This window comes from Aspergillus wentii (assembly GCF_001890725.1).
Source record: "Aspergillus wentii DTO 134E9 unplaced genomic scaffold ASPWEscaffold_3, whole genome shotgun sequence".
Lineage (NCBI taxonomy): Eukaryota > Fungi > Ascomycota > Eurotiomycetes > Eurotiales > Aspergillaceae > Aspergillus > Aspergillus wentii.
The window spans coordinates 3,290,614-3,312,951 of NW_024467834.1; the positions used below are offsets into that span (position 1 = coordinate 3,290,614).

A 22,338-nucleotide genomic window follows, 5' to 3' on the forward strand; every position below is an offset into this window, starting at 1 on the left:
CCCCTGTGTTGGCTGTTGTCTATCTTCGGTGTGGACTGTCGCGTCGTTCGTTGATCGGCAGCTCCACCAAACTGTAGCCTTGTAGGTATACTAAAACACGCTAGAAGAGGCTTAGAGACGAAAAGGATCAAAGGATTCTCTTCCCATATATTCTGTCTTTTTATTCTAAATATCCTTCTCATATCTCTAATTCTCTATCCATACCTCTGTCTTCACCTACAAAATGAACTCCAATAATCCCAACATCACAGCCCAGTGCTCTCAAGACTTCAACTCCGTCCAATCAGTGCCCTTTTCCTATTCTTGCGGAGTGCCCCGATTCACCACCACTAATGCAACCAACACCACCGAAATCCTCGAGTCTTGCTGCAACGGGCCAGTCGCAGTACACGGCGATCCAGATCCATGCTGGATCTACTGCAATGGGACCAAACAGACGGTGGACCAGACATACAAGTGTCTGATTCATTCTAACGCTGTCCCGGCTGCCATGTGCAATGAGAAGGAGAATGGTACGAGCAGGAATGGGGTTTCCTCTGTGTTGGGAATGGTACTGGGGTTGATGTTGTTTATGTTGGCTGTTCTGTGATGCTATCCGGATGTTATGATGGGTGGGTATAGATGGGATGGTGTATCTGATATCATGAATAACTGCATTTTTCATGTTCATTCTGCTTTAAACACGAATTGTCAATAGATGTTAATATCGGATAGTCTATAATAAAATAAATAATAAATGATGCTACTTTCTATCGAAGATGTATGCCTGAGGCATAAATCACGTGCTACCCCGCCGAAAGCGTCGTTTTCTTCGCCGCCGCCGGTTCGAATCGCGCCTTTCGCCATCAGGAAAAGATGACGTCCAGACGGCGCTGCATCGATTCTTTTCTCCTGCATCGCTGAGTCCATCAGACGTGTTGATTATCAGTTGTTTTTCTCATAATCATGGGGACAGTATGGCCCCCAGTCTACGAGATTTGATTGATTTCCTGTTGGCAGAGATTGCTCTGTGTGGTGATCAAGGTACGTTCTTTTTCTTTTTTTTCTTTTTTTTTTCTTATCTGCCCATGTGCTTTTGGTGTAAATCCCTGCAGCAAACTAGTGCATATCATAGCATCTGGATCCATCCAATAATTAAACATCCGATATAAACCATCATTTTAAACATTTAAATTATTCATGCTAACATCTTCAAGGAGCTTCATCTTCGGATGTCCTCTCTTTCATCGATGCTTTCTACAAAAAAGCTCAAGATGCAAAGCATCGAAATCACCTCGTCGACAGACGCTTCCAGGAAAAAGTCTGGTCTTGGTTAACCAGAAACCCAGAAGTTTCTGTCGGTAAAAATAAAGAGAGTAACCATCTCAGTCTCAATGATGTCGAGCAAGCAACCCGCGATGCAGACCCGGATCACCCCCCAGTCCGGGTCTTTGTCTCGGAACAGCGAACATGGCTTGCCATCACCGGCCATGAACCGGACGAAACCAAGGTCCTGCCGACGGAATTTGCCCTCTTGTCTATCATCGCATCGCATAAATCAGACGGTGTCGCCCAGACAGAGTTGGTCAAACTCAGTGGCCAAGATAAGCGCTCTGTGCCCAAGAGAACCGACATGCTACAGCAAAAGGGGTATATCGAGAAAAGAGCCATCCAGATCAAATCCGCGCGGACGAGTCTTTGCACCCTGCGCAAATTCCTCAAGCAGGAACCTCTACCCACCGAGACACCAGTCGGTGACAAGGACCAAGGGGATAAAATTATTGACTTTGCAGTGTTTAACGAGAAGCTCTTTAAAATCCTCAGAGAGTTCAAGGTCATCTCCCGTATTGATCTGAAGCAGATGTTGGGGTTTGCCGATGCGTGGCGGTGGCGTGTACTCTCGCGCGCGCTTCGCAAATTCGAGCGTGTAGGCGTCCTCAAGCGTGTCAGGGCGATGTCGCAGTATGCGGATACGATGAAAAAGTTCCATCCCTGTGTCATGCTCATTCGGGACCCGACCGAAAGGGACATGGAGCTGTTTCATGAATTTAGTCGAAGCATCTTTACAAATATAGGACGCGAAGATAATGCAGAGTTGGACGAGGATGTGGATGGCGCTATCAGACAGCCAGATGATGTTGATACGGTCAGCGTGGCAACTCGTAGTGAGGAAAACGTGGAAGAAGCTGGTCGGACGCTGCCCACCTGGACGCCGGATCGAAATATACACAACATGCTTTTTGACACTGTTGATGGCGCGGGGATATCTGGGAGGACCAACTACGTGAGTCAAAACGATTTTCTGCAGAGGTTTAAACTGACATACGACAGAGTATCATCCGGACCTGTTTTGGGTCCTTCTTCCGTCGGCCGTTGGAGAACGCCCTGACCCGTCTAGTGGAATGCTGGCAACTATCACAACCTCTACATCTACGTCATCTTGCAATCGTCCGAGACACCGCTCTTGACCGAACCGTCACCCATTACGTCCACTACTCCACAACAAATTTCCAAAAGCTTGTCGATGCCGGAGAAGCGCCATGGGAAGCCGTTGAATTCGTCCCTAAAGGCCCTAAGGATGGCACTGTCACTATACCCCCTGTTGACGCCACTCCTGAACTCGACGAATATGGACTTCCGATTACTGGACCGACAAAAGAGTTGTTTAGAGATGGCAACTCTACTCTTCTTGAATGTATGGCAGTCGTCAAGCCTGTGGATTATGTTTTATCTGGCAGTGACCCTCTGGCAATACGGCAAGAAGATGGCACATACAGCGTCCGGTATGGACATCAAAAACTCCCATCTGGAACCCTCCACCGTATCAAAACCGTTGGTCGACCAAAGGGTACACCAAACCGACCCAAACTGGAGGACCTGGAAAGCCAAGCCGGCGCTGTAGATGATGCTGTCGACGAGGAGCTCGTTTTTGCCAAGCCTAAGAAGCCAAAACACGACCCAGACCGTTTCAAAGGAATGACTGAGAAAGAGAAACTTGAGGCTCTCGGTTTGGACGAAACATGGACTGAGTACAGCATCCTTCTAATCGATCGCCCGACGCCCGGTGTCTATATCACCCCACGTGGCCGACGACGACCGGCAGGGAAACGACAAGGTCGTCCAAGAATCAGCCGGCTGGCGGTTTTTAAATCACCACAACTGAAAGCACTCCCTTGGTTTGTCGAACAGGAAGAGGAACAAGAAAATACCGAAAGCGTTTCGCAAAGGGATTCGCAGGCACCTGGCACCGAAACTCCTGCTGGGACACCGGCGCGTGAACCTACCTCTTCCAAGTTTTCTGAACGCCGGTTTGGTGGAGTGTCTGGAACGTCTAAATCTCCAGCTACGCCTTCAAGAAGGGGAAAGAGGAGGAGGGGGTTACAGCGGCAGGAGTCTTTCGAAGCAGAGTCTGTTCCGGGGTCAGCTAGATCTTCGAGAGGGCCATCGAAGCAGCGACGCCTTAATGAACCAGAGAGGGGTTCACAAGATGTAATCATGTCTTTGGACCGAGATTCTGAGATTCCCAAACCTGCTGAAGATATACCTGTTGAAGATACTACTATGGACACAGCCGAGACTCCTGTGAAGGAACTTAAACGGAAGAGGGCGCAATTGCCAAAGGTTACAGGGCCAGCAAAATTTGAAGCATCAGAAGTTGTTCAAGATCATATCATTGACCCAACGCTGATGCCGACTCCGCAAGAGGATCAAACAAAAAGACCTCGTCGTGACTCTCAACCGCCACAAGATCAAGTGGATGTTTCTGTTGCTCCAGTAGAGACCCCGAAGCCGCCAGCTCCGTCGGAGCCGTCAGAAGCTGGGGTTATTGAGAAAACCACCACTATTCCACCCACTACACCCTCAGGCCCTGCAATTGAACAAGATGCAAACCTAACACTCAATGGGCAACAAGACTCAATTGTTCCTGATGCCCCAGTCATCTCTGAAGAAGTACCTGAAAGCGGTGAACGCGATGGTTCAATGGTTCAAGAAGGGAAGTGGTTTAAAAGAAAGACAGACAAAGGAGGCTCTATTGCCTTTTTGCGGCGAAAGATCATCATGGAAATTATTGAAAAGGCCGGTGGTGCATATCCCATGGGCACTGAGCTTTGGTATCCGTTCATGACAGCGTGGAAAAAGACAAAACACAAAGAAAAGCCAGATCTGCGCACGATCAGGAATTCAGTTAAGCAGATGGTAGACAGTGGCAAGATTCGGCAGCTTACTTTCAGCGGCAAAGACAGCAAAGGAGTGATGGTTACGAAGAAAATCCTAGTGAAAGCTGAGCTTGCGCCGGATGATGCCATTATTCAAGATTTGCAGAAAAACATGCTGTCCACTGAAGAAAGGTTCTATTTCCCGCCAAACACTGAAATCGACGCGGACGTGACCAAGAGCGGCGGCAGGACAATTGCTCGTCGCAACGAGCCCAAGATTGTCCCCCAACTCCCGGTTGAGACTGGGGTCACGGTCCATCTACAAACGAAGCCGGCCTTTGTCGTGGCGCAGGAAAAGAGGAGAGGCCAGAGTATTCACAGGAAATTGTTACATAGTCTGGGTCTTGAAAGCGAATCGCCTAGACAACGCCGGTCCAAGGTCGTTCGACTTTTGAAGATTCAACGCGGATCTACGATGAGCAATCTTACGTCCATCTCGAGGCCACACGGTGACGAGGGCATTGAGCATGTCCAGAGGCGCAGAGCCCCCGGTGGCATGAAGCGACTTTTAAAACCGATATCTTCACTGGGCCCGTACGCGATGTCTATGAATCCAAAGCAGGTATTCCATCCGACAAGTGGGACCTTTGGAACACATGCTGGCCTTGCGGCTCTCCGGGTTAGGCCATGGCCTAGAGAGGCCCGAGAAGCTCGAGAAACTCGAGAAACTCGAGAGGTTCGGGAAAAGCCAGCGTTTGAGTTACCGCAGTCGCTTGAGGAGCTATTCCATCAAACACGACGAAGATCTCTCGGTCAGAAGACCGAAACGCGCAGGTTTTTCTCTGATAACGATGTGATTCTCAGATGGGAGCTTCAAAACGAAGAACTCCTTGAAGAGGCAAGAACTGAGGACCTTCATTATATCAACCAAAGTGTTCAGTATTCCTTCGAGCCTGCACCGATTGACGGTGATATCCGATTTGCCTTGGAGGATACTGGCCATGAAGTAGCTCGGATTAAACGACGCGTTCCACCTAGGAAAAAGCCCCCTCGTCGTCCTCAGAATGTGGAAATGGAACCGGCAGAACCGGACGTTTACGAGCCATCCAAATATGTTCCGCAGAACCGTCGTCTCACGAAGTTGAGTGAGTTGATGACTACCGATGGGATGGATGCGAGCATGGCCGCTGCTGCGGGTCCTGCTACGAGACAACCGGCTCGTCGCATGCGCGTTGGATACCAAGTATCCCACATGTTGGTCCAGAAGGTCCTGACTGCAATTGTGGCCGTTCGAACATTAGCAGGCGGTACTGAAGGCAGGTCTATAGACTGGTCTCTTGTCGCGAAAGCCTTCCCAGGATACGATCCGAAGTTTATTCAGGAGCGAGGAAAGGCGGCACTGAACAAAAGCCGACTTCAGGCAGCCAAGATGCAGAGTGATTTCCAGGAGCGGTTTATCGAGGCGTACGAGAATGGCCAAGTCCCCAGTATCAACTACGAATATCTGGAATCGTATGATTGGGAAGGCGTTGTTGAGTGGGCGACTACACAACTGGATGTTCCTACGTCTGAGAAGCTACCGGATCTTCCTGCTACACGAGAACAGTTTGATGGAGTGTTTGAACTACGCGAAGAAGCACCAACAACCGTTGACGAGATCTACCAGAATCCTCAGTCGCTTACTGTCTATCGGAAACGCACGCTTTTCGCCGGAGTGCCGTTCGCAGTACCATTAGAGGATCGAGCTGCCAAGACGACGCCTCGGAAGGAAGAGCTGTCACGTTTGGATGCGGCCAAGGCGTGGGTTCGCGCCAATATAATCACTCCGGAAGAGACGTATCGGCCTGCTGAGGCTCGACAAGCGCTTGAGGTATTTGGGGATGCAGTTATTGGAAGCGCTGTGCAGTCTCTAGTAACCGAACGTGCAATCTCGATGGGCAACGGAGGACGCATCATGCCTGGACGCAACTATGATATCACGGATCACTTCATTTTCACCCTGGGACGCAAGCGGGCGATTGAAAGTACACAACTCCGACGCGCAGCACGATTCAAGACTGAGATTCTGGACCCGGAGCTTCGAGAACGAGGAACGTTTGATGTCAAATACAGCTCCGAGGACGGTGACATTCTGGCTCTGATCAACCTCGCGGCAGAAGGAAAGGTGACACTGAAACCACGAGACCCGCCTCGCGAAAAGTACGGCTTAACAGACGGAGGGTATCTCACTCGCCAAATGGACAAAGACAAGCTACGGTTCTCCATCGAGGCCCAACCCATTCAAGGGGCATACGTATACGGGAACCCGATCCAAGAGCGCATGTCGAGTCTCCCACCCCCATGTCCGCCGCGAGTCATCGTCCAACCGACCATCTCATTACCTGAGAAGATCCCGATCTGGCTAGACATCCACGGCGAATTCGTCAAGGTGCTCTGGGATCTCGTCATTGCAACCGTGGCAGGGTGTGTGGCAATGCGTCCGGGCATTAGTGCCGTCAACATCGGCAACATGGTCAAGCCGATGATGGGCGTGTGGGAGGTCCAGCTGCTGCTTGAGTGGATGGCTGCCGTTGATCTCGTCCGGCGAGTGGGCGAGGACGCTGGCGAGCATACGGAATGGGTGGTTCAGGAGTGGTGGTGGATGGTACTGGGATAGAGCTCCGGTATTGTATGTACGTTTTATGTATGTTGATGATCATGTCATGTACGAGTAGTCGCATCTCAATAGATTCAAGATTTGATGTTCATTCATCTGATACTACTATGATCATCTCGTGATACATGTTTATCGTGACTCTCATTGGTCCAAAGTGCCATCCAAAAGATGTGCTCTGATTGGCTGTCTGCGTGTTTACAACCTGCCATCACCTGATCAGGACTGGATTGTTTCTGTTGCTCTGGACGACATCAATTTTTATATTATTCACTTCAACAGTTCACAGCTGAATCTCAGTGAACATGAAGATCAGATCGACATCTCCACTCCATCAACGTGGGTATGCCAAGAACCCACCTCTGCAATATGTATCGACAAGTTCGAGGCCTTTCGTTTCTCCGACGCTGAAAAAGGAATATGTGATACACACAATCTCTACTATCTATCGTGCAATTCTTAAACGGGCCAAGCCGACCGGATTTTTCCGGTATGGACTAGCAAATAGTTAATAAATAATGTGCGTGCGTCTTCCTGTTTTCTGTTTCTGGTCATACGCCAATCGCCAATTCTCAGTACGTATTCTCCAGTTTCAGGATGAAGCTGCTCGGTCTTGTTGGGGTGGTTAGTGCTTCGTTGCTCATTGCGAATGCGGGCTCTGTTGGTGTTGATGCCGAGCCGCCAGCTGTTAATAGCAGTGTTGTGCAACGGCATATGTTGGCTCGAGATGCGATGGTTAATTTGGAGAAGAGACAGCGGCAAGGTTGGTTTTTTTTTTTTCCTTTTTTAAAATATATATATATATATATATATATATAAAATCACCCCCTTGCTCAAATGGATGGGCTTGTTGACATTCCCAGATTACACCTTCAAGCAGAACCTGTCGCCTACGGCCCAAAAGGCCGACGCAATTACCAGGGCAATCCGCCAGGAAGAAATCGAGGAGTACTGGAGAAAGCCCGCAGCCGTGGGCGATGAGGAGAATGAGAGGTTTGCAGGGGAGATGTTCCCCAAGGCTAGGCCGTTGATGCTTTCCACGAAGCTGTGGAAGATCGTCAGGCGCATGCCCAAGGGAGCACTGCTTCATTCTCATCTGTATTCCATGCTTCCATTTAGGGCTCTCCTTGATGCGGCTTTTGATACGCCAGGCATGGCGGTGTCTGCTTCGCAGGCTGTCTCGACTGCCGACAGCCAGAAAAATGCATCTATCAGCTTTGTCCACATCAACCACACGGTTTCTTCAGGGGAGCCATCGATCAGCTCTGATGGTTATGTTTCCAACACGCTGGTTCCCCTCAATGTGGCTGCTGCGGAATTCCCTGGTGGAAGAGAGAACTTCACCGACTTCCTCATGACCAAGCTGGCCCTCACGCCGCAGGAGTCTATTCGTCATGAGCTGGGTGTAGATGAGGTGTGGAGGGTGTTTGAGAACTTTTTTGGTCCGGCGATAGATCTCCTTTCGTACGAGCCTCTCGTGAGAACTTTCTACAAGAAGCTCTTCGCGAGGCTGGTGGAAGACCACATAAACTGGGTGGAGATCCGTACTGGCGCTGGGTATTTGGTCCATGAGGGTCAGGAAGCTCAAGATAATAACCCTGATTACTGGTGGGATGTTCTGGTTGATGAGCTGAATCAGTTCAAGAACTCTGAGAACGGGACCAACTTCTGGGGTGCGAGAGTCATCTGGGCTGATACTCGGAGTTTCAACCGATCCTCGATCACTCAGAGTATGTTAGGCTTTCTTTTTCTTGTTTGAAAGTATTCTCACGTCAAGTAGGTATGAAACAAGCCATCGGGAGAAAGCAAAAATTCCCCGAGCTGTTCGGTGGCTATGATCTGGTCGGACAAGAAGACCTCGGCCATTCACTCGCCTATCACGCCCCCGAACTCATCTGGTTCCAAGAACAGACGGAGAAGCTGAATCTCACCGTTCCCTTCTTCTTCCATGCCGGAGAAACCCTCGGAGACGGTAACTCGACCGATCTTAACCTCTTCGACGCCATTCTCTTCAACAGTAGACGTATCGGCCATGGATTCTCACTGTACAAACACCCCAAGTTGATCGATGAGGTCGTCGACAACGGCATCATGGTGGAAGTCTGTCCCATCTCCAACGAAGTCCTCCGTCTCAACACGGATATTCTGCACCACCCACTACCCGCTATGATTGCCCACGGTATCCCCACTGCAATCAGCAACGACGATCCCGCCATGCTCGGACAGAATGCCCCAGGTCTGAGCTTCGACTTTTACGAAGCCATCCAGGGTTTCGATAACCTCGGTCTGGGTGGATTGGTAAGCTCCTTCCCTGTCTATCTACACCAACACTGAATAATAACTAACATAAATCAGGGCGCCTTGGCACACAACAGTCTCCGCTGGGCCAACTTCGAAGACCAGTCCGACGCAGACTGGATCCGGGACATTGACCTCAGCGAACGCGGAACCGGCACCAAGGCCAAGTACATTCAGAGCTGGAACAAGCAGTGGGAGGAGTTTTGCGAGTGGATCGTGAATGAGTATGGGGATGAATATTCGACGGAATAATTGCATTGTATGGCATTTGGTTGGAGTATGAGTTGAGTTGTTGGAGTGAAGTGATGCGGGTGGAGTTGTGGTTCATGGATACGGCTTGTTACTAATATTCTTATTCTTAATATTTCGAGGACCATACTGGGAGGTAGTATTGATGAATCGTATAACAACATTGTTGTCTTGCAATTGTAATGATTGATAGTGGGTCTATAGGTATGAATCTTCTTAAACCCACCAATCAAAAGATACAATCAGTTCCACTGGCCCCGCATAAGATCTTAGATAGACTTTGGCTCGTGGTGCTATCTGGGCATGTTTCATATACCTAAGAGGATAAGAGTATCTAGTAGTCTAGCGATGACTCTATTCAACTGCTGAATCCTACTATATCATGCAGATAGTACTGCTATTCAATGATATCCACTGTCTATACTAAAACAGATATACCATCTCCATCCCAACGAGTGAATGTCTGAAAACATAAGACAAAAGAAACCCATAACGCCCGCTTAACAATCCATAAATATAACAATCCATAACCCAGCGCCAGTGACATCAAATGCAAACATCATATATCTTTTCTTTCAGTCGTCCGAGTTTGCAACCCTCCTCAGAATCATGAATACCAGCGCAATCAGCACGCCGATAATGGCTCTATCTAGCCAGGGGCCGTCGGAGGATTGCTGTGTTGCGGGGGGTTGGCCTTGAGGTTGTGGTTGTGGTTGTGGTCGATATTCGGGGGGAGGTTGTAGAGCTGGTGTGATTGGGGGATTCGATGGTGGTGCTTGTTCTGTTGGCGTTTGAGGTTGTGGTGTTTGTGTTGTGGTTGTAGGAGTAGGAGTAGGAGTAGGGATGGGAGCTGCAGTCTGAGCAGGTTGAGCCACGGTATCGTGAGATTCCTCCTTTTCAACCTCGCATTCCTCCTCATCTTTCTCATCTTTCCCATCTTTCTTCTCCTCTCCATCCCCCTCAACCTCAACCCCCGCCTCCCGACAAACCTCCCTCCAACTCCCAAGCACCTCCTCGTTCGACCTCCCCCCCTCACAAACCTCACAACACCACCCCCGACTCTGCACCGCATACTCCCTCCTCACCTCCTCACTCACATCCAACCCACCCACCTGCCCCTTCGCCTCCCCATCCATAAAGCTGCGAATCGCAAGCAGCGCCGTCCGAATCCCCCACGCCGGCTGCCAACTCTCCTCATGGTGGCCCGAGATGCTCAGGCAGATTTCACGATTCACCTCGAACCGGCCGGTGGGCGTGAGGAAGCGGAAGCTCGGCGGGCGGAGTGGGTAGGTTGGTGGGAGGACGATGCGGCCGTGGTAGATTCCTGAGGCGTAGGGGGATGGTTCTGGTGGGCCGGCGAGGGTGAAGTGCCAGTCGTAGAGGTTGGTGTCGGAGACGGGGTGGGCGCAGAAATGGGGGGAGGGGGAGGAGGAGAGTTCGGCGGCTTCTTTCATGAGGCGGCGGAGGGAGGGGGACATTTTGTTTCTTGCTCTCTTTTTTTTTCTCCCTTTTGATTGTTTTTATAGTGGGTTTGGAAAAGTGATGTTGGTGGTTGGTGTTCAATTCATTGCTCGAAGACAAAGTAGGGATGATGAAATAATGCCAAGCTGGCCTTTGCGGTTAGCATTAGATTCATAGTGAAGACTGTTGCGGACTTTTATTTATTTGTTTTATATTCCATCTCTATATTATGAATTACTTGTTCATGAATATCAATTGAGAGTTTTTAGTTGGGGCCTAATTACAGGCATTTGTAAACTTATGCATGTTTCACCAATGCCTACGAATATATCCGGATGCAGGTCCATACATAATCATCATATATTGACACCCTCAACTAAAATAATAACTATACACCCATTGCGCCAGCACAAAATACCTAATCAGACCCATCTACCGAAAATATACACCATGCTATGCAAATCCAGCTTTCTTCGATCTAGGAAAAATCAATCCCAATCTCGCCACTCATCCGACTCATGACGACCCCGTTGAGTACGATGTGAAGCCCCGTATGCATTTGACCCGAGACTGTGACGGTTCTCGTCGAAAGTATCTTCGTAATCACTTTCCCCCGGTCTTGGGCGTGGGGACATGGGCGCCAGTGTTTTCATCGATACCCCCGTAGCGGGCCGTTCAGCATCGTAATGTGGTTCCAGCGGTTGGTTCGACCATACAGGCGCTGATTGAGTATGGTTCCCCCCAAGCCAGGCCCCACTGTTGTCCATGTTGCGCTGGTACAGATCTTGATAGTACTGTTGCTGGTCGGCCGCGTCTTGCTCCCTTGCTTGACGGGCTCTCTCCCGGGCTTCGAGGAACTTTCTGCTTGGCTCCCAGTGCCAGCCATCACCACTGGTCGTGCGTACTGGGATTGGCCAGAGAAGGGGCCGGTCTCCGAAAAGGTGCACCAAATTGCGACGCCAGCCCAAGTCAAAGGCATGCGGCATCTTCTCATTATCTTCTTCATTCAAGTACTCGTTGTAACGTTCGCGATCGCGCTGTCTTTCCAAGTCAACATACGACCGTGACAAGGCCTGCTGGGCAGGGCTGAGATTCTCCATCTGGGCTTCAGGCCCATGTTGCTGCGGTGCTGGAGATAGCCTTTCCTCCCCTTCTTCCGCTCGAGTCACGCCTGGAATGGCATTCGCGTGGGCATCCAGAATCTGATGCCCGTAGTCCTGTAGACGATGGCCGAAGCTATCCGGAGCCTGACCGTGGCTATTCCCCAACAAGGAGTCGAAACGGTTCTTATTCAGTGCTTTCCGCAACGGAGAGACATAACGGGTCTTCTCCAGACATTCGATTGTAGTCACACCACGAACAGCCAGACTGATATGCCAGGCGGTGAATCCCGTCAACACCAGCCCGATAATACCACCCAGGATGGCCAATAACACAACATTCACCGGCAAGATAGATTCCATGTACCGGGAATCATTCAGCATCTCAGTCCAAATCCACAGCGATGCCACGACAAAATCCACCCAGCAAAACACCGACGTGTAGATAAGGAACAGCAAAAAGGCCTTGTAATTGTGCAACCCAACACACGTAGCCAACCACGGACAGTGATGGTCCATCTTCAAAACACATCGTTTGCACGTCGAACAGTGATGCGCACGGTCCGGTTTCGGGGTCTGGCACTTCTTGCAGAATCGAGATCCACCCGTCGAACTGACGGTGTAAGCGGTATATTCGGGAAGTTCAGTGACGGGCAAGGCGCTGTATTCATGCCGGTCGTTGCCCCGGGAGTTGTCTTTCGAGGGAGACCCGGGATCAGTAAATACTGCAACGGAGTAGCAAAAGTTGAGACAGAGATAGAGGAAAACACCGACGATCGTACTTGGGAGGCCTGCAGTTGCACGAGATGTCAGTCACCGGTCCGCAGTTTATCCCAACTATTTCATCAGCCTACCGATCCAAGCACTTGACGAAGGCTTCAAACCAATACTGGCTTCAACGTAGACCGCCCATGTCGTAAGAGTATAGACAAAGGCCAGAGGGAAGCAAGAGAGGGCTGCACAGCAGTACCGCTCACACCGGAGAGCCCAAGCTCGGGGACGTCGTTTAGGCCATGAGGGAGACGACGGCGGAGAGGCAGCCAAGGTCGCCATTGTGGGAGATATTAACGCTTTGTACACTGGGCCAATCGATGGCTAATAAAGTGTATCAAAGCTGGATTTCAAGCGCAGACGGTGATCATTGCGACAGGAGGCAGAGCATTCCGAAGTTCCCGCAGCGTTAGTAAACGAAGGACGAGTTCTAAGAGCCTAACGAAAGTCGAATAAAACAGACAGTATAATAATAAGAGTATATCTAGAGAGATGGGCTCAGAAGTAAAGAAAAACGATTGTTGGAAGATAATTAGGAGCAGAGTAGATGAAAAAGAATGCAATGGATGGATTGTTGGTTTTGCTAGAGAAAGAGAGAGCGATCAGCGACGATTACGACGGATACGTGGAGTGTATTATTGTAATTACGCCGTCACGATCTGCACAGCCACTATATAAATAGCAGCGGATTTACAGACTTATGCATGCATAACTAACTACCAGGGCCAGCATAAGAGCAAATGCATGACTGTCATGAGTTATAGACATTATCAGGATTTAGATGCAGGAAGTGTCTATATAACAGCCTATTGGCATATTTTTTTTTTCAACGCCGCTCAAAATACGTTGCAGGATGGTCCCAAACCATAGATTATTCAAAACAATTTGCAAAACAAGTGATGAAATTCGTTAGGTATCCAATGACTAAAGTCGACAAAGAAAGCTTAGCTGGACTTGGACTCGATCTTCAATTCGCCCTGCGAGCACCAGTCTTTGATCGGCTGTTGAAAACCATGTTAGCAAATGATCTATCAGCGGATCAGTTATTATGCTGAGACTTACCAAGCAACTTAATCTGTAACACCACGAGCAATTCGACTCGTAGTACTTATAAAAGTTCACAATGAGCAAGATGAAGCCAACGACCACAGCGACCAAGGCCCCAAGTCTCACCAACCACCATGCCCACCACAAGGGCTTGCGGCCCTTGAAGAAACCCAACGGGCCCGAGGGTTCCTGGGAATCAGAATTGAGTCCCCGTCGACCCTTGAAATAGTCAACAATGCTTGGACTCGGCTGGTTTGTCTTGGTATCTTCTTCCGGATTGCCTCCAGCACCACCGCTCATGGCCACGTACGGGTTACGGGCCAGACCGATACGCTCACGCAGAGCATTGGGAGAGCGCAAGAGACACAGTCCGAGAGCAAGACCCATGATGAAGCCACCAATGTGTGCGAAATTGTCAAGACCCGGCAGCAGGCCTAGGACAAAAGAGATGCCAACTCCAACGATCATGATGACCAGCTCAACCCACGGTGATGGCCGATCTCTCCAAGTGTAGAAGAGATCCAATAAGAAAACCGCCATTACGCCGAATAGACATCCCGAGCATCCAGTGACGGCGAGGCCCTGGGCGGAATAGTTTCCACCGAGCACAAAGCCAAAGATTCCACTGGCAAAATAGACCAAAGAGTACCGCCACCAGCCGATCAACTTCTCCAGATCACAACCCATCGTCATCTGTGCGAGCATGTTGAACCCGATGTGAATAAATCCGCTGTGGAGGAACATGGGGATAATGAACCGGTACCACTGATTGGGCTCAGGGCGATCGTCGAGAGATCCTCCGGCATGAGGATTGGGGACTCCACTGAAGCCACACAGTTGGGATAGGGTGCAGTCTGTGGCACTGGTTGTTGTGTTAGGGCAGCCGAATTGGACAGCAGCTTCTTTATTATTTTGTACTCCGTTGACATTCTTCATGCACGGCGTATAGCGTGCTCCCATATTGATTTGAACCCATGGCGAAGGGCCGATCATCGGGTTGAATGAGGGATGGATTTCGATTGGGCTTCCTGTCAGTTGAGCTACGTAGCCATGTCAGTAAACAAACCACCAATTCATCTTAATCTGCACATACCGCTCTTGACCAACTCGACAATGAAGACAATGATCTGGACTGTCGTCAGAAGATATGTCACCCACGGCATCTTCCTGTTGAAAAATTTCTTCTTCTGTTTCCGACCCCTCGGGCCGAGTGGTGCTGCCTCCATCGTCTCTGGTGGAGGATAATGAGTGGGTTGCTGCATCCAGTCCGGCGGAGGTGCGTTCGGGTACTGATTATGCGATTTCAAAGGAATATTCTCTGAATAGTGATCACTGTCGTTCGCTCTTCCACCGGTCGGGTATGCCTCGTTGTCTGAGCCTAGTGTTTGATGACTGTGTTGGGGTTGGTGGAAGTCGTCGTCGGCGGCGCCTGCATGGGAATAAGGGCCGGATCCTGTGTAACTAGGGCTTGTAGGCGGTCGGTGGAATGGGTCGGGAGATCGAGGAGGAAGATCATCGTAGCTGGGAGGATGATTGTAAGGGCTGGATGAGTGGTAATAGTTGTTGGCTGCCATATTGGATGAACAGCCCCGTTAAGGGGGTTTCGGTCGATCAGAGCGGGAAGATGCGCAACCTGAGTCTATCTTGTCCTCAAAAGAACTAAGAAGCAGATAGATAGACAGTCCAAAGCAAGAAATCGTGATGCAAGTTGATAGATAGTCAATCGGCAAGTCGCCCCGGTCGCAGGACAAATGCTGAAACGGCAATTAATCTCCCCAGGGACCGGATAAAAAAAAGCGGATGACAGGGCCACGAGGTTTCTTTTCTCTTTGAAGGGAGAGAAAACGAGTGACGAAGAAGAAAAAGAAAAGAGCCAAAGCAACTCAAAAGATGGAAAATAATAGACTGATGATGAACGGCGACTAAAATAAAGATAGACCAACCGATTAAAAACACGGCAGAATCAGAAATCATTAGGCAGTCACTTTAGGTGGTGTTATTTTTGGCGGGCGCGCGGCACCCAAGCAACTGCGGCCGATCATCGTCGTCAGCGAGTTATGTTGTGCCCGGCTGTCACAGCCATCAGCCACGCGGCGGTTTTTGTTCCATCTGGCAAAAGCCATTCATCAACATGGAAATTATGGAGACCACGATCCCGATTCAGTGCTTAGGGCTGAATTATTCTTGTTTCTCTTGACATCGTGGGGAACGGCTGGACGTTCCGGGCAAGTCAGGCCCGGATATCGGTCTTTCTACTGAGTTTCTAGCAGCATTTTTACGTTGAAAAATCATGCATGACAACGAGCTAGGAATGGAACAACAGCCATGCACTCCGCGTGTTCTGTACATGGATGGATATTTGACATTAAGCATTACTGAGTGCGTGACCAGCTTTGGCGTAGTCGCCCTGTACATCTGGCCTAATGCAGACAGTGCAACGAGCTGTGTATACCTGGAGAAAAATATAGAACCTCACTGACGCGATCCTATCCAGAACACCCTCAAATGGCAGAAAAAGAAAAGAAAAGGAAAATAGGCAGGTGAAACAAGTCCCGATTGATCCGCAATGATCATGGATCAAGGATCACTCGAGCCCCGAGCACACTTCATTGGTCTTCGTCCACCCCGTTGTTGCATATTGTTTTGTACTCGTGCTCGCATTATAGTATATCGGTCTCTTCCGTTGAATTCATTAAAAATATGCGGCGGCGCATCGCCACAAACCATGGTAACCGCAATTCGCAAAACGCCTTGTGAACTCCCAGGATAATCGAATGAAGGAAAATGAAAGTAATCTAACGGCAATAGAAGATATGATCAGTTCCCTGTCTTCATGTGCAGCCCGAGATGCAACCAAACACTTACCCCCAATTTGATCTCAGACTTCCTGTTGATTGCCAAAGAAACAAACAAAAGATGATTGGGTATTGATATCTATACAATGTGCTTCTCCCACTCAGGACAACGCATGTTCGGCTGCAAATGCCGGAGACATAGGGTTGACATGGGTATCGAGAATGCCCAACGCTGCGCCCATTTCCTGGCTGCTGTGACCTGTGAGCAGCCACACCAGGCGGCTGAGTTTATGGTAGAGCAAAGAAGGAAAGTAAAGCAGCAAGGCCCAAAGGAGAAGAGATAGCACGACAAAGACAAACGAGTTGGCTACCACTTTCTCGCCCGGTGTCATGACATAGAGCCCAAAGGTGACTTCGTAGCGGTAGTATTCTAGTCGAGCACGATCGAAGAAACGCTGAACCGCATTCCGACGGGGGCTTCTCGAATGGCTGGGGGAAGAATTGCCTGTCGAGGTCGACATGGTAGACGAGTATTTGGAGATCAGTTCATCGACCGCGGCCGGGGCATGAGAGGAGATATGGGTAGAGGTCGAAGGAGTGTAAAATGATTGCATTTCTGCCGTCATTTTGACGAAGTGCGAATTTTCCTCGTTAGCAAGGGTCGGTGCTTCTGTGTACTTTCGTCCCCTGGGTTTTATTTTTATTTTTTATTATGCCTTGGTTTTCGTCGCTGCCCGAAGTGCCTGTTTTTCAGGCTCTCTTTTCTCGCGTCTAGGAAGTCGCGTACAGGAAATATAGTGCCGGTATTTCCTATACAAGGTATTCCATCGGCTTACCGGACAGTTTAAATAGGTATCTCTCTCCCAGAGGAAATTGGACCAGAGGAAGACAAGAATTGGCTGCAAGTGTTTTGGGAGACCCAGTCCAGGGACTATGCAGACAAGGGAGTCAAAACCACGGGGAGAGAGAAGAAAGGGAAGGGGGAAAAGAAATCAATCGCCGAGTAGCAGAGCGCTGGAAGGAAGAACAGTTGGATTAGGATATTAATTATATTGAACAAACAGAAAAAGAAAAGAAAAAAAGGTGGGAGAGAAGAGGGGGAGAAAAGAAGGAGGAGACGAAGGGGCCAAAGACGAAAACCGGCAAGGCGCGGATGGAGAAACGCAGCCTTGCAGTGTCTGTCTCGCCATGATTTGCTGCAAGAAAGTTGGAAATGTTGGAACAGAACAACTCGGTCGGATGCTCGGCTTGTGCGACTCCAAAATCTCGAGATGGATCGATATTCGATGATTTCATTTTGATATTGATGCTCTGGAGTATATGCTGTGGTGTTGTTGATGATCGCCATATCCACACCACACGCTCATCTTCAGCCCTGTTTTTATCCACAAAATATCCCCAGTCGACCTTCTTGTCTACTCCATCCAAGATCCCCCCTCGACAGGATTCAGAATTCGATTATCATCGCATATTATGCACGTTATGTCAACCCTGATGAACTATCGATGAGGCCCATTTATTTTCCGCAGATCCCTATATGATACCAAGCCTTAACACCTGAATAATGGATCTCACCTGCTCCCCGTGCGTCCTGATTCAGGCGGATCCAACACTACATCAAGTTTCTCAAACATGTTATCTTGACTGAAGTTGACATTCGATACGATGATACGATAATCTACCCATGGAACCTAGGATTTTGACTCCAAAGACAAATTTGACGGTTCCTGGATGATTCTCTCACGCAGATCATGTGACCCAGAGCACAACAACTCGTTGGAAGTTGGCATGCATGCATATATCGATTGGATACAGACTACAATTTATTGGCCATGTTCATTGACCCTCGTTCTCTCTTTTATTATATTTCATTGATTCTATAACATCTTCAACATGTCCTGAATACCTCACCGTGCCCCCGTAAAGCTGCTCGTACTGACGCGGCTCTTTGCCCGGGTGATGTCATCCCCAACTCCCCTCTTCCCCCAGCCGTCCCGCCTCTCTTTCTCGACAGCAACCCATCGTTCCATCCACGGATCCTCGATTTCCCATCACCATGGCCGAAGCTGAAGACGTTCTTATTCAGGCTCTGCCGCCTGCCACCGACTATCTGACTTACCTTACCCTGCTCGAGTATCAGTTGACGTCCGTCCGTCTGCCTATTCTCCATAAGGTCCTGCAAGATGAGACCCTGACAACCAACATTGGCTGGGACCTCGTCCAGTTGCTTTTGCCGATGCTTCCCCATTCCTTGGAATGTCTTCAGGATATTGCAAGACTGGGAAACCCGAGAGAGGTTATCCTACGAGTCTCCGAAGCTCTGATGGCGCTTCAGCCTGAGGACGACGACACAGAATCCGAAGCGGAGGATACAAATGCATTGGAGACTCAGCTGAAAAACACCGATATTGGCGATGATGATGATACCAAGTCTGATGAGCCAACAAGGCCTCTTCCGCGACACGTAGTGCAATTCAATTGCCTCCTCGCCATGCTTTCCGTGCTCCATACCCGCATCCAGACCAAATACCCGAGTCGGTTTATCGCGACCTCGCTGCAAGCCGCACTAGAAGCGTACACAATGATGCCGACCAGTGAGACAACAGTCGCCCTTCTTGAATTTTTCAGAGATGTCTCCCCATCTAAACGACCTGCGCCTCCACCGAGAGCAGCTAGCGAATCCAGCCTGTTGCGTGTCTCAGAAGCCTCTGCCCCGGACCCTGAGGCTGAAGTTCAACCCTCCCCATCAACCAACGATGATAAGGTTTTGGTCAATGGTTTCCTACAGTTTGGTCTTATCGAGTTGCTCAAATCATATCTGTTGAGTTTTTCGGGTCCCATGGACCCTGGCATGTCGTGGGCCATCAGATTGCAAGAGAAGATGCACCCTAAATCATGCATTCCTGGGAAACAAACGCAAATGGATATCTATGCGACTACCAAGGAGCTTAGGGAAAGAGACATGCTAATGGCAAAGATCACGGTAAGTCAATCCACTTCCATAACATCTCTACGTTCTAACCTCCAAGTAGGCTTTGTCCCGGGATCTTGGTCTAGACGATAATAAACTCCTCGCGATTGTCTCCCTACCGTCCGAGAACCAACCGCCACCTCTTGACTTTGACGAAACCCCGAAGAAGGTGGAAGAAATTCCCCTGGAGAGACACGGTTGCTTATTGCTTTTGGCAGCACGGGTCGTAGGAGCTGAGCTCTTCACTTCCCGACAAACAACACCAATTCCCGTGTTCCCTGACTTGGCCCGGTTATTCTCGAACTTTGTCGGTGGATACGGCACCCCAGAAGAAGTGACTTTGGGGCAACCGCAGGTTCTTTTAGACTCCCTGCTCACCCTGACCATTTTCTCGACGGAAAAACCGATCAACAGCCCATCGGACGATACAGAATTCAGAAACTTTGTTCTGGAGTTGACCGCCTGTGCAGCACGTCAGAGCTACAGCTCCATCCGACGGATCCCTGCGACTGTTGTCCACAGCCACCCTTCGCCCGTCGCTCGCTTTAAGTTGATTCGCAAGGTCTTGGAGGATGGCAAGCTATTGACCGTCAAGGATAGTGCAATTGGGTGGCTTAAGGATGAGATTCTGAGTGCTCAAAAGTCGGAGTCAACCACCTCAGACAGCACCAACATCTTCCTCGATCCGCACTACTTCTCCGTTCTATTCCCCGCACTGTTCAGCACCGCTGAATTACTACTCAACGTGTCGTCAGAAATCGTGGCATCTTGGACCAAGTTCTCTCAGACACTGACCCCATCGATCCACGCTGCCCTTAGCCTGTACTACGTGCTTGTCTCGTCCTCATTCCTTCGAGAGCGGTTACAACTGGAAAAGACGTATGTGTATTTTAGAAACCGCTTTCTCGAACCCCTCAAGTCACTCTGTCACGCTTTCGAGGCAGACCTGTCAAATAACGGCGGAGATGGACGAATCGAAGCCGCTGTGGGTGAGAGCATGTGCGAGGTCGGGATGGCCCGGTCCGTGGGATTGATAACCCACGTTCTGGAACAAGTGGAGGATGCAGTCGGCGACGCATTTGTCCTCACAGATGCAGAGCTGCAGGAGCCAAGTGCGGACGATATTGCCCGAGTGGACGCAATACGCAAGGAGACGTCGTAGATATTATTTGAAATTCTGTACTTATGACGAGTCAATCCTTGAACGAGTGATGAATTGATCAATTAAGCGACTGAAAACTGTCCACCTTAAATGACAGATTGCAATAAATGATAAAGTAGATATTCAGAGATCTTATGATTCCTCTACTAACAACATGGCCAAACTATAAGAGACCACTCCCACCCAACGACCAAATCCCCGAACAACAGCCAAGAAAGAAACAAGACGGACAAAGAAAGGATGCAAAAAGAAAAGACACATAGACAAGAGAAAACGAAATCCCGATTGCCACGACCGTCTAAACCAGACACCGAATTCATTCACCCCCCCCCCCATCCCTCCTCCTACCTCCTCTCCTCAACCCCATATGATAAAAAGGTTGGAATTTGAATTCGTAGAGAGGCGTTCAATGCAGACGAAGCAACCAAAACCCGTTAACTCATTTCATATACGATACGATGATAAAAGACGTTTCAAGGATTGTATATCGGCTCATGTTGTGTTTCGATGTATCGATGTATTCTTAGCTCGTGTCGGGGTGGACTATTTGACGGTTTTCTCTTTTTTGGTCGTAGGGGAATCATGCATGGGAAAATGGTGTATTTGCTTGGAGGGCGTTTACATGATAACGCAGCCACCGCCGGGGGAAGCTATTTACTGTTAGTATATACATCTCCTAGAAAATGGTGAGGTGGAATAGGGAAGTGGGAAATGGGACGTACCCTTGACAACGGCAGGGTTCTTGACGATCTGGTTGGGAGACATTTTGATAGATGGGTTGGTTTGCAAATGCAAATTGGATTTGGAAAGTTTGAGAATTGGAAGTGTACTAGATGCGAGACTTGTTTCGATATTCATGAAGAAGGAAGGAAAAGAAGAGGGTATCCCGAGGGTTTATATCCTGTCAGAGCTGGTTTGTAGTAGTAGAAAGCGAGTCGCTTCGGCTCTTGATCATTCGATATTTAATGGAGCTGGATTGGATTATTCCAAAGCCACAGAAGTGGAGAGAAGAAAGAAAAATCCCATATTGAAAGAAGGGAGTGATACTATTCTCCTGGACATGTCAATGGGAGTCAATCCATCTGGCTTGATATTGTTCTTGTCTGGAGGTCCAATCCGCGACCATTCTCCTGTCTGTCAATGGAGAAATCGAGGAGGGTGATATTCTCCGCTGATTGTGAATCGGTGGTTTCTTTTTCTTGCAGATCAAAGAATCGTTGGTCATGACGTCTCGTATCTGGGATTGGTAGAGGTCTGGCATGGCCCTTTTGGTTCTAGTCGTTGATGGGGAGCAATCGACTGTCTTTCAACAGAGTCCGTGGAGACTGAATGCCCCAAGATGCGATGCGAGGAGATAACACTCTGAAATATGATGTATTATCAATCCACGGTGTATGTGTTGGAGGATTGCTTAATGATATCACCATCAAAGTGGTTATCGTTGAGTGTATACCCAACCCAAACCTTGCAACGCTTCCCACCTATAGCACATACGCCCCATGCTTCAGGCCATCCAAGAACAATTGCCGTTCATGTCTCGTATACAACTGCAGGAGTGACGTTGTTGATAAGCAGCAGCAGCCACATTCAAATGCCGAGGCGCAACAAAGAACCTCGTCCGCCAACCACACGCAGCGAAATGCGCCTACTATTGTCCCCGAAGAACAATACTAAGAATATTCATTCAAAGCATTC

The 22,338-nt window shown here is 49.2% G+C and overlaps 8 protein-coding genes across 8 annotated transcripts; 4 read left to right on the forward strand and 4 right to left on the reverse strand.

Annotated features, from left to right (window-relative positions):
- Window positions 1-956: 956 nt before the first annotated feature.
- ASPWEDRAFT_50708 (putative TFIIIC transcription initiation factor complex subunits Tfc3) lies at window positions 957-6,792 on the forward strand (the record flags this gene model as incomplete). Its single annotated transcript, XM_040837482.1, has 3 exons — window positions 957-1,023; window positions 1,197-2,263; window positions 2,311-6,792. The coding sequence occupies 3 exons, from the start codon at window positions 957-959 to the stop codon at window positions 6,790-6,792; spliced, it is 5,616 nt and encodes a 1,871-aa protein (XP_040691244.1).
- A 594-nt stretch (window positions 6,793-7,386) lies between these two features.
- On the forward strand, window positions 7,387-9,339 carry ASPWEDRAFT_26940 (adenosine deaminase family protein; the record flags this gene model as incomplete). Its single annotated transcript, XM_040832925.1, has 4 exons — window positions 7,387-7,552; window positions 7,653-8,519; window positions 8,570-9,087; window positions 9,145-9,339. The coding sequence occupies 4 exons, from the start codon at window positions 7,387-7,389 to the stop codon at window positions 9,337-9,339; spliced, it is 1,746 nt and encodes a 581-aa protein (XP_040691245.1).
- Window positions 9,340-9,666: 327 nt separating this feature from the next.
- On the reverse strand, window positions 9,667-11,015 carry ASPWEDRAFT_39292 (ubiquitin-conjugating enzyme E2). The gene has a single exon (XM_040835065.1). The coding sequence runs from the start codon at window positions 10,812-10,814 to the stop codon at window positions 9,912-9,914; it is 903 nt and encodes a 300-aa protein (XP_040691246.1). The 5' UTR covers window positions 10,815-11,015; the 3' UTR covers window positions 9,667-9,911.
- A 127-nt stretch (window positions 11,016-11,142) lies between these two features.
- Window positions 11,143-13,253, reverse strand: ASPWEDRAFT_39293 (DHHC family palmitoyltransferase). Its single transcript, XM_040835066.1, has 2 exons — window positions 12,752-13,253; window positions 11,143-12,688 (listed from the first exon to the last, which is right to left on the reverse strand). The coding sequence occupies exons 1-2, from the start codon at window positions 12,948-12,950 to the stop codon at window positions 11,286-11,288; spliced, it is 1,602 nt and encodes a 533-aa protein (XP_040691247.1). The 5' UTR covers window positions 12,951-13,253; the 3' UTR covers window positions 11,143-11,285.
- On the reverse strand, window positions 13,237-15,698 carry ASPWEDRAFT_39294 (rhomboid family membrane protein). Its single transcript, XM_040835067.1, has 3 exons — window positions 14,809-15,698; window positions 13,731-14,755; window positions 13,237-13,669 (listed from the first exon to the last, which is right to left on the reverse strand). The coding sequence occupies exons 1-3, from the start codon at window positions 15,287-15,289 to the stop codon at window positions 13,613-13,615; spliced, it is 1,563 nt and encodes a 520-aa protein (XP_040691248.1). The 5' UTR covers window positions 15,290-15,698; the 3' UTR covers window positions 13,237-13,612.
- A 973-nt stretch (window positions 15,699-16,671) lies between these two features.
- ASPWEDRAFT_26944 (serine palmitoyltransferase small subunit family protein) lies at window positions 16,672-17,136 on the reverse strand (the record flags this gene model as incomplete). Its single annotated transcript, XM_040832926.1, has 1 exon — window positions 16,672-17,136. One exon carries the CDS (start codon window positions 17,134-17,136, stop codon window positions 16,672-16,674), a length of 465 nt encoding a protein of 154 aa, XP_040691249.1.
- Window positions 17,137-18,212: 1,076 nt separating this feature from the next.
- Window positions 18,213-20,827, forward strand: ASPWEDRAFT_460265 (uncharacterized protein). Its single transcript, XM_040836680.1, has 2 exons — window positions 18,213-19,493; window positions 19,543-20,827. The coding sequence occupies exons 1-2, from the start codon at window positions 18,567-18,569 to the stop codon at window positions 20,641-20,643; spliced, it is 2,028 nt and encodes a 675-aa protein (XP_040691250.1). The 5' UTR covers window positions 18,213-18,566; the 3' UTR covers window positions 20,644-20,827.
- Window positions 20,828-21,403, forward strand: ASPWEDRAFT_460204 (uncharacterized protein). Its single transcript, XM_040836677.1, has one exon. It carries the CDS (start codon window positions 21,011-21,013, stop codon window positions 21,305-21,307), a length of 297 nt encoding a protein of 98 aa, XP_040691251.1. The 5' UTR covers window positions 20,828-21,010; the 3' UTR covers window positions 21,308-21,403.
- The last annotated feature ends 935 nt before the right edge of the window (window positions 21,404-22,338 follow it).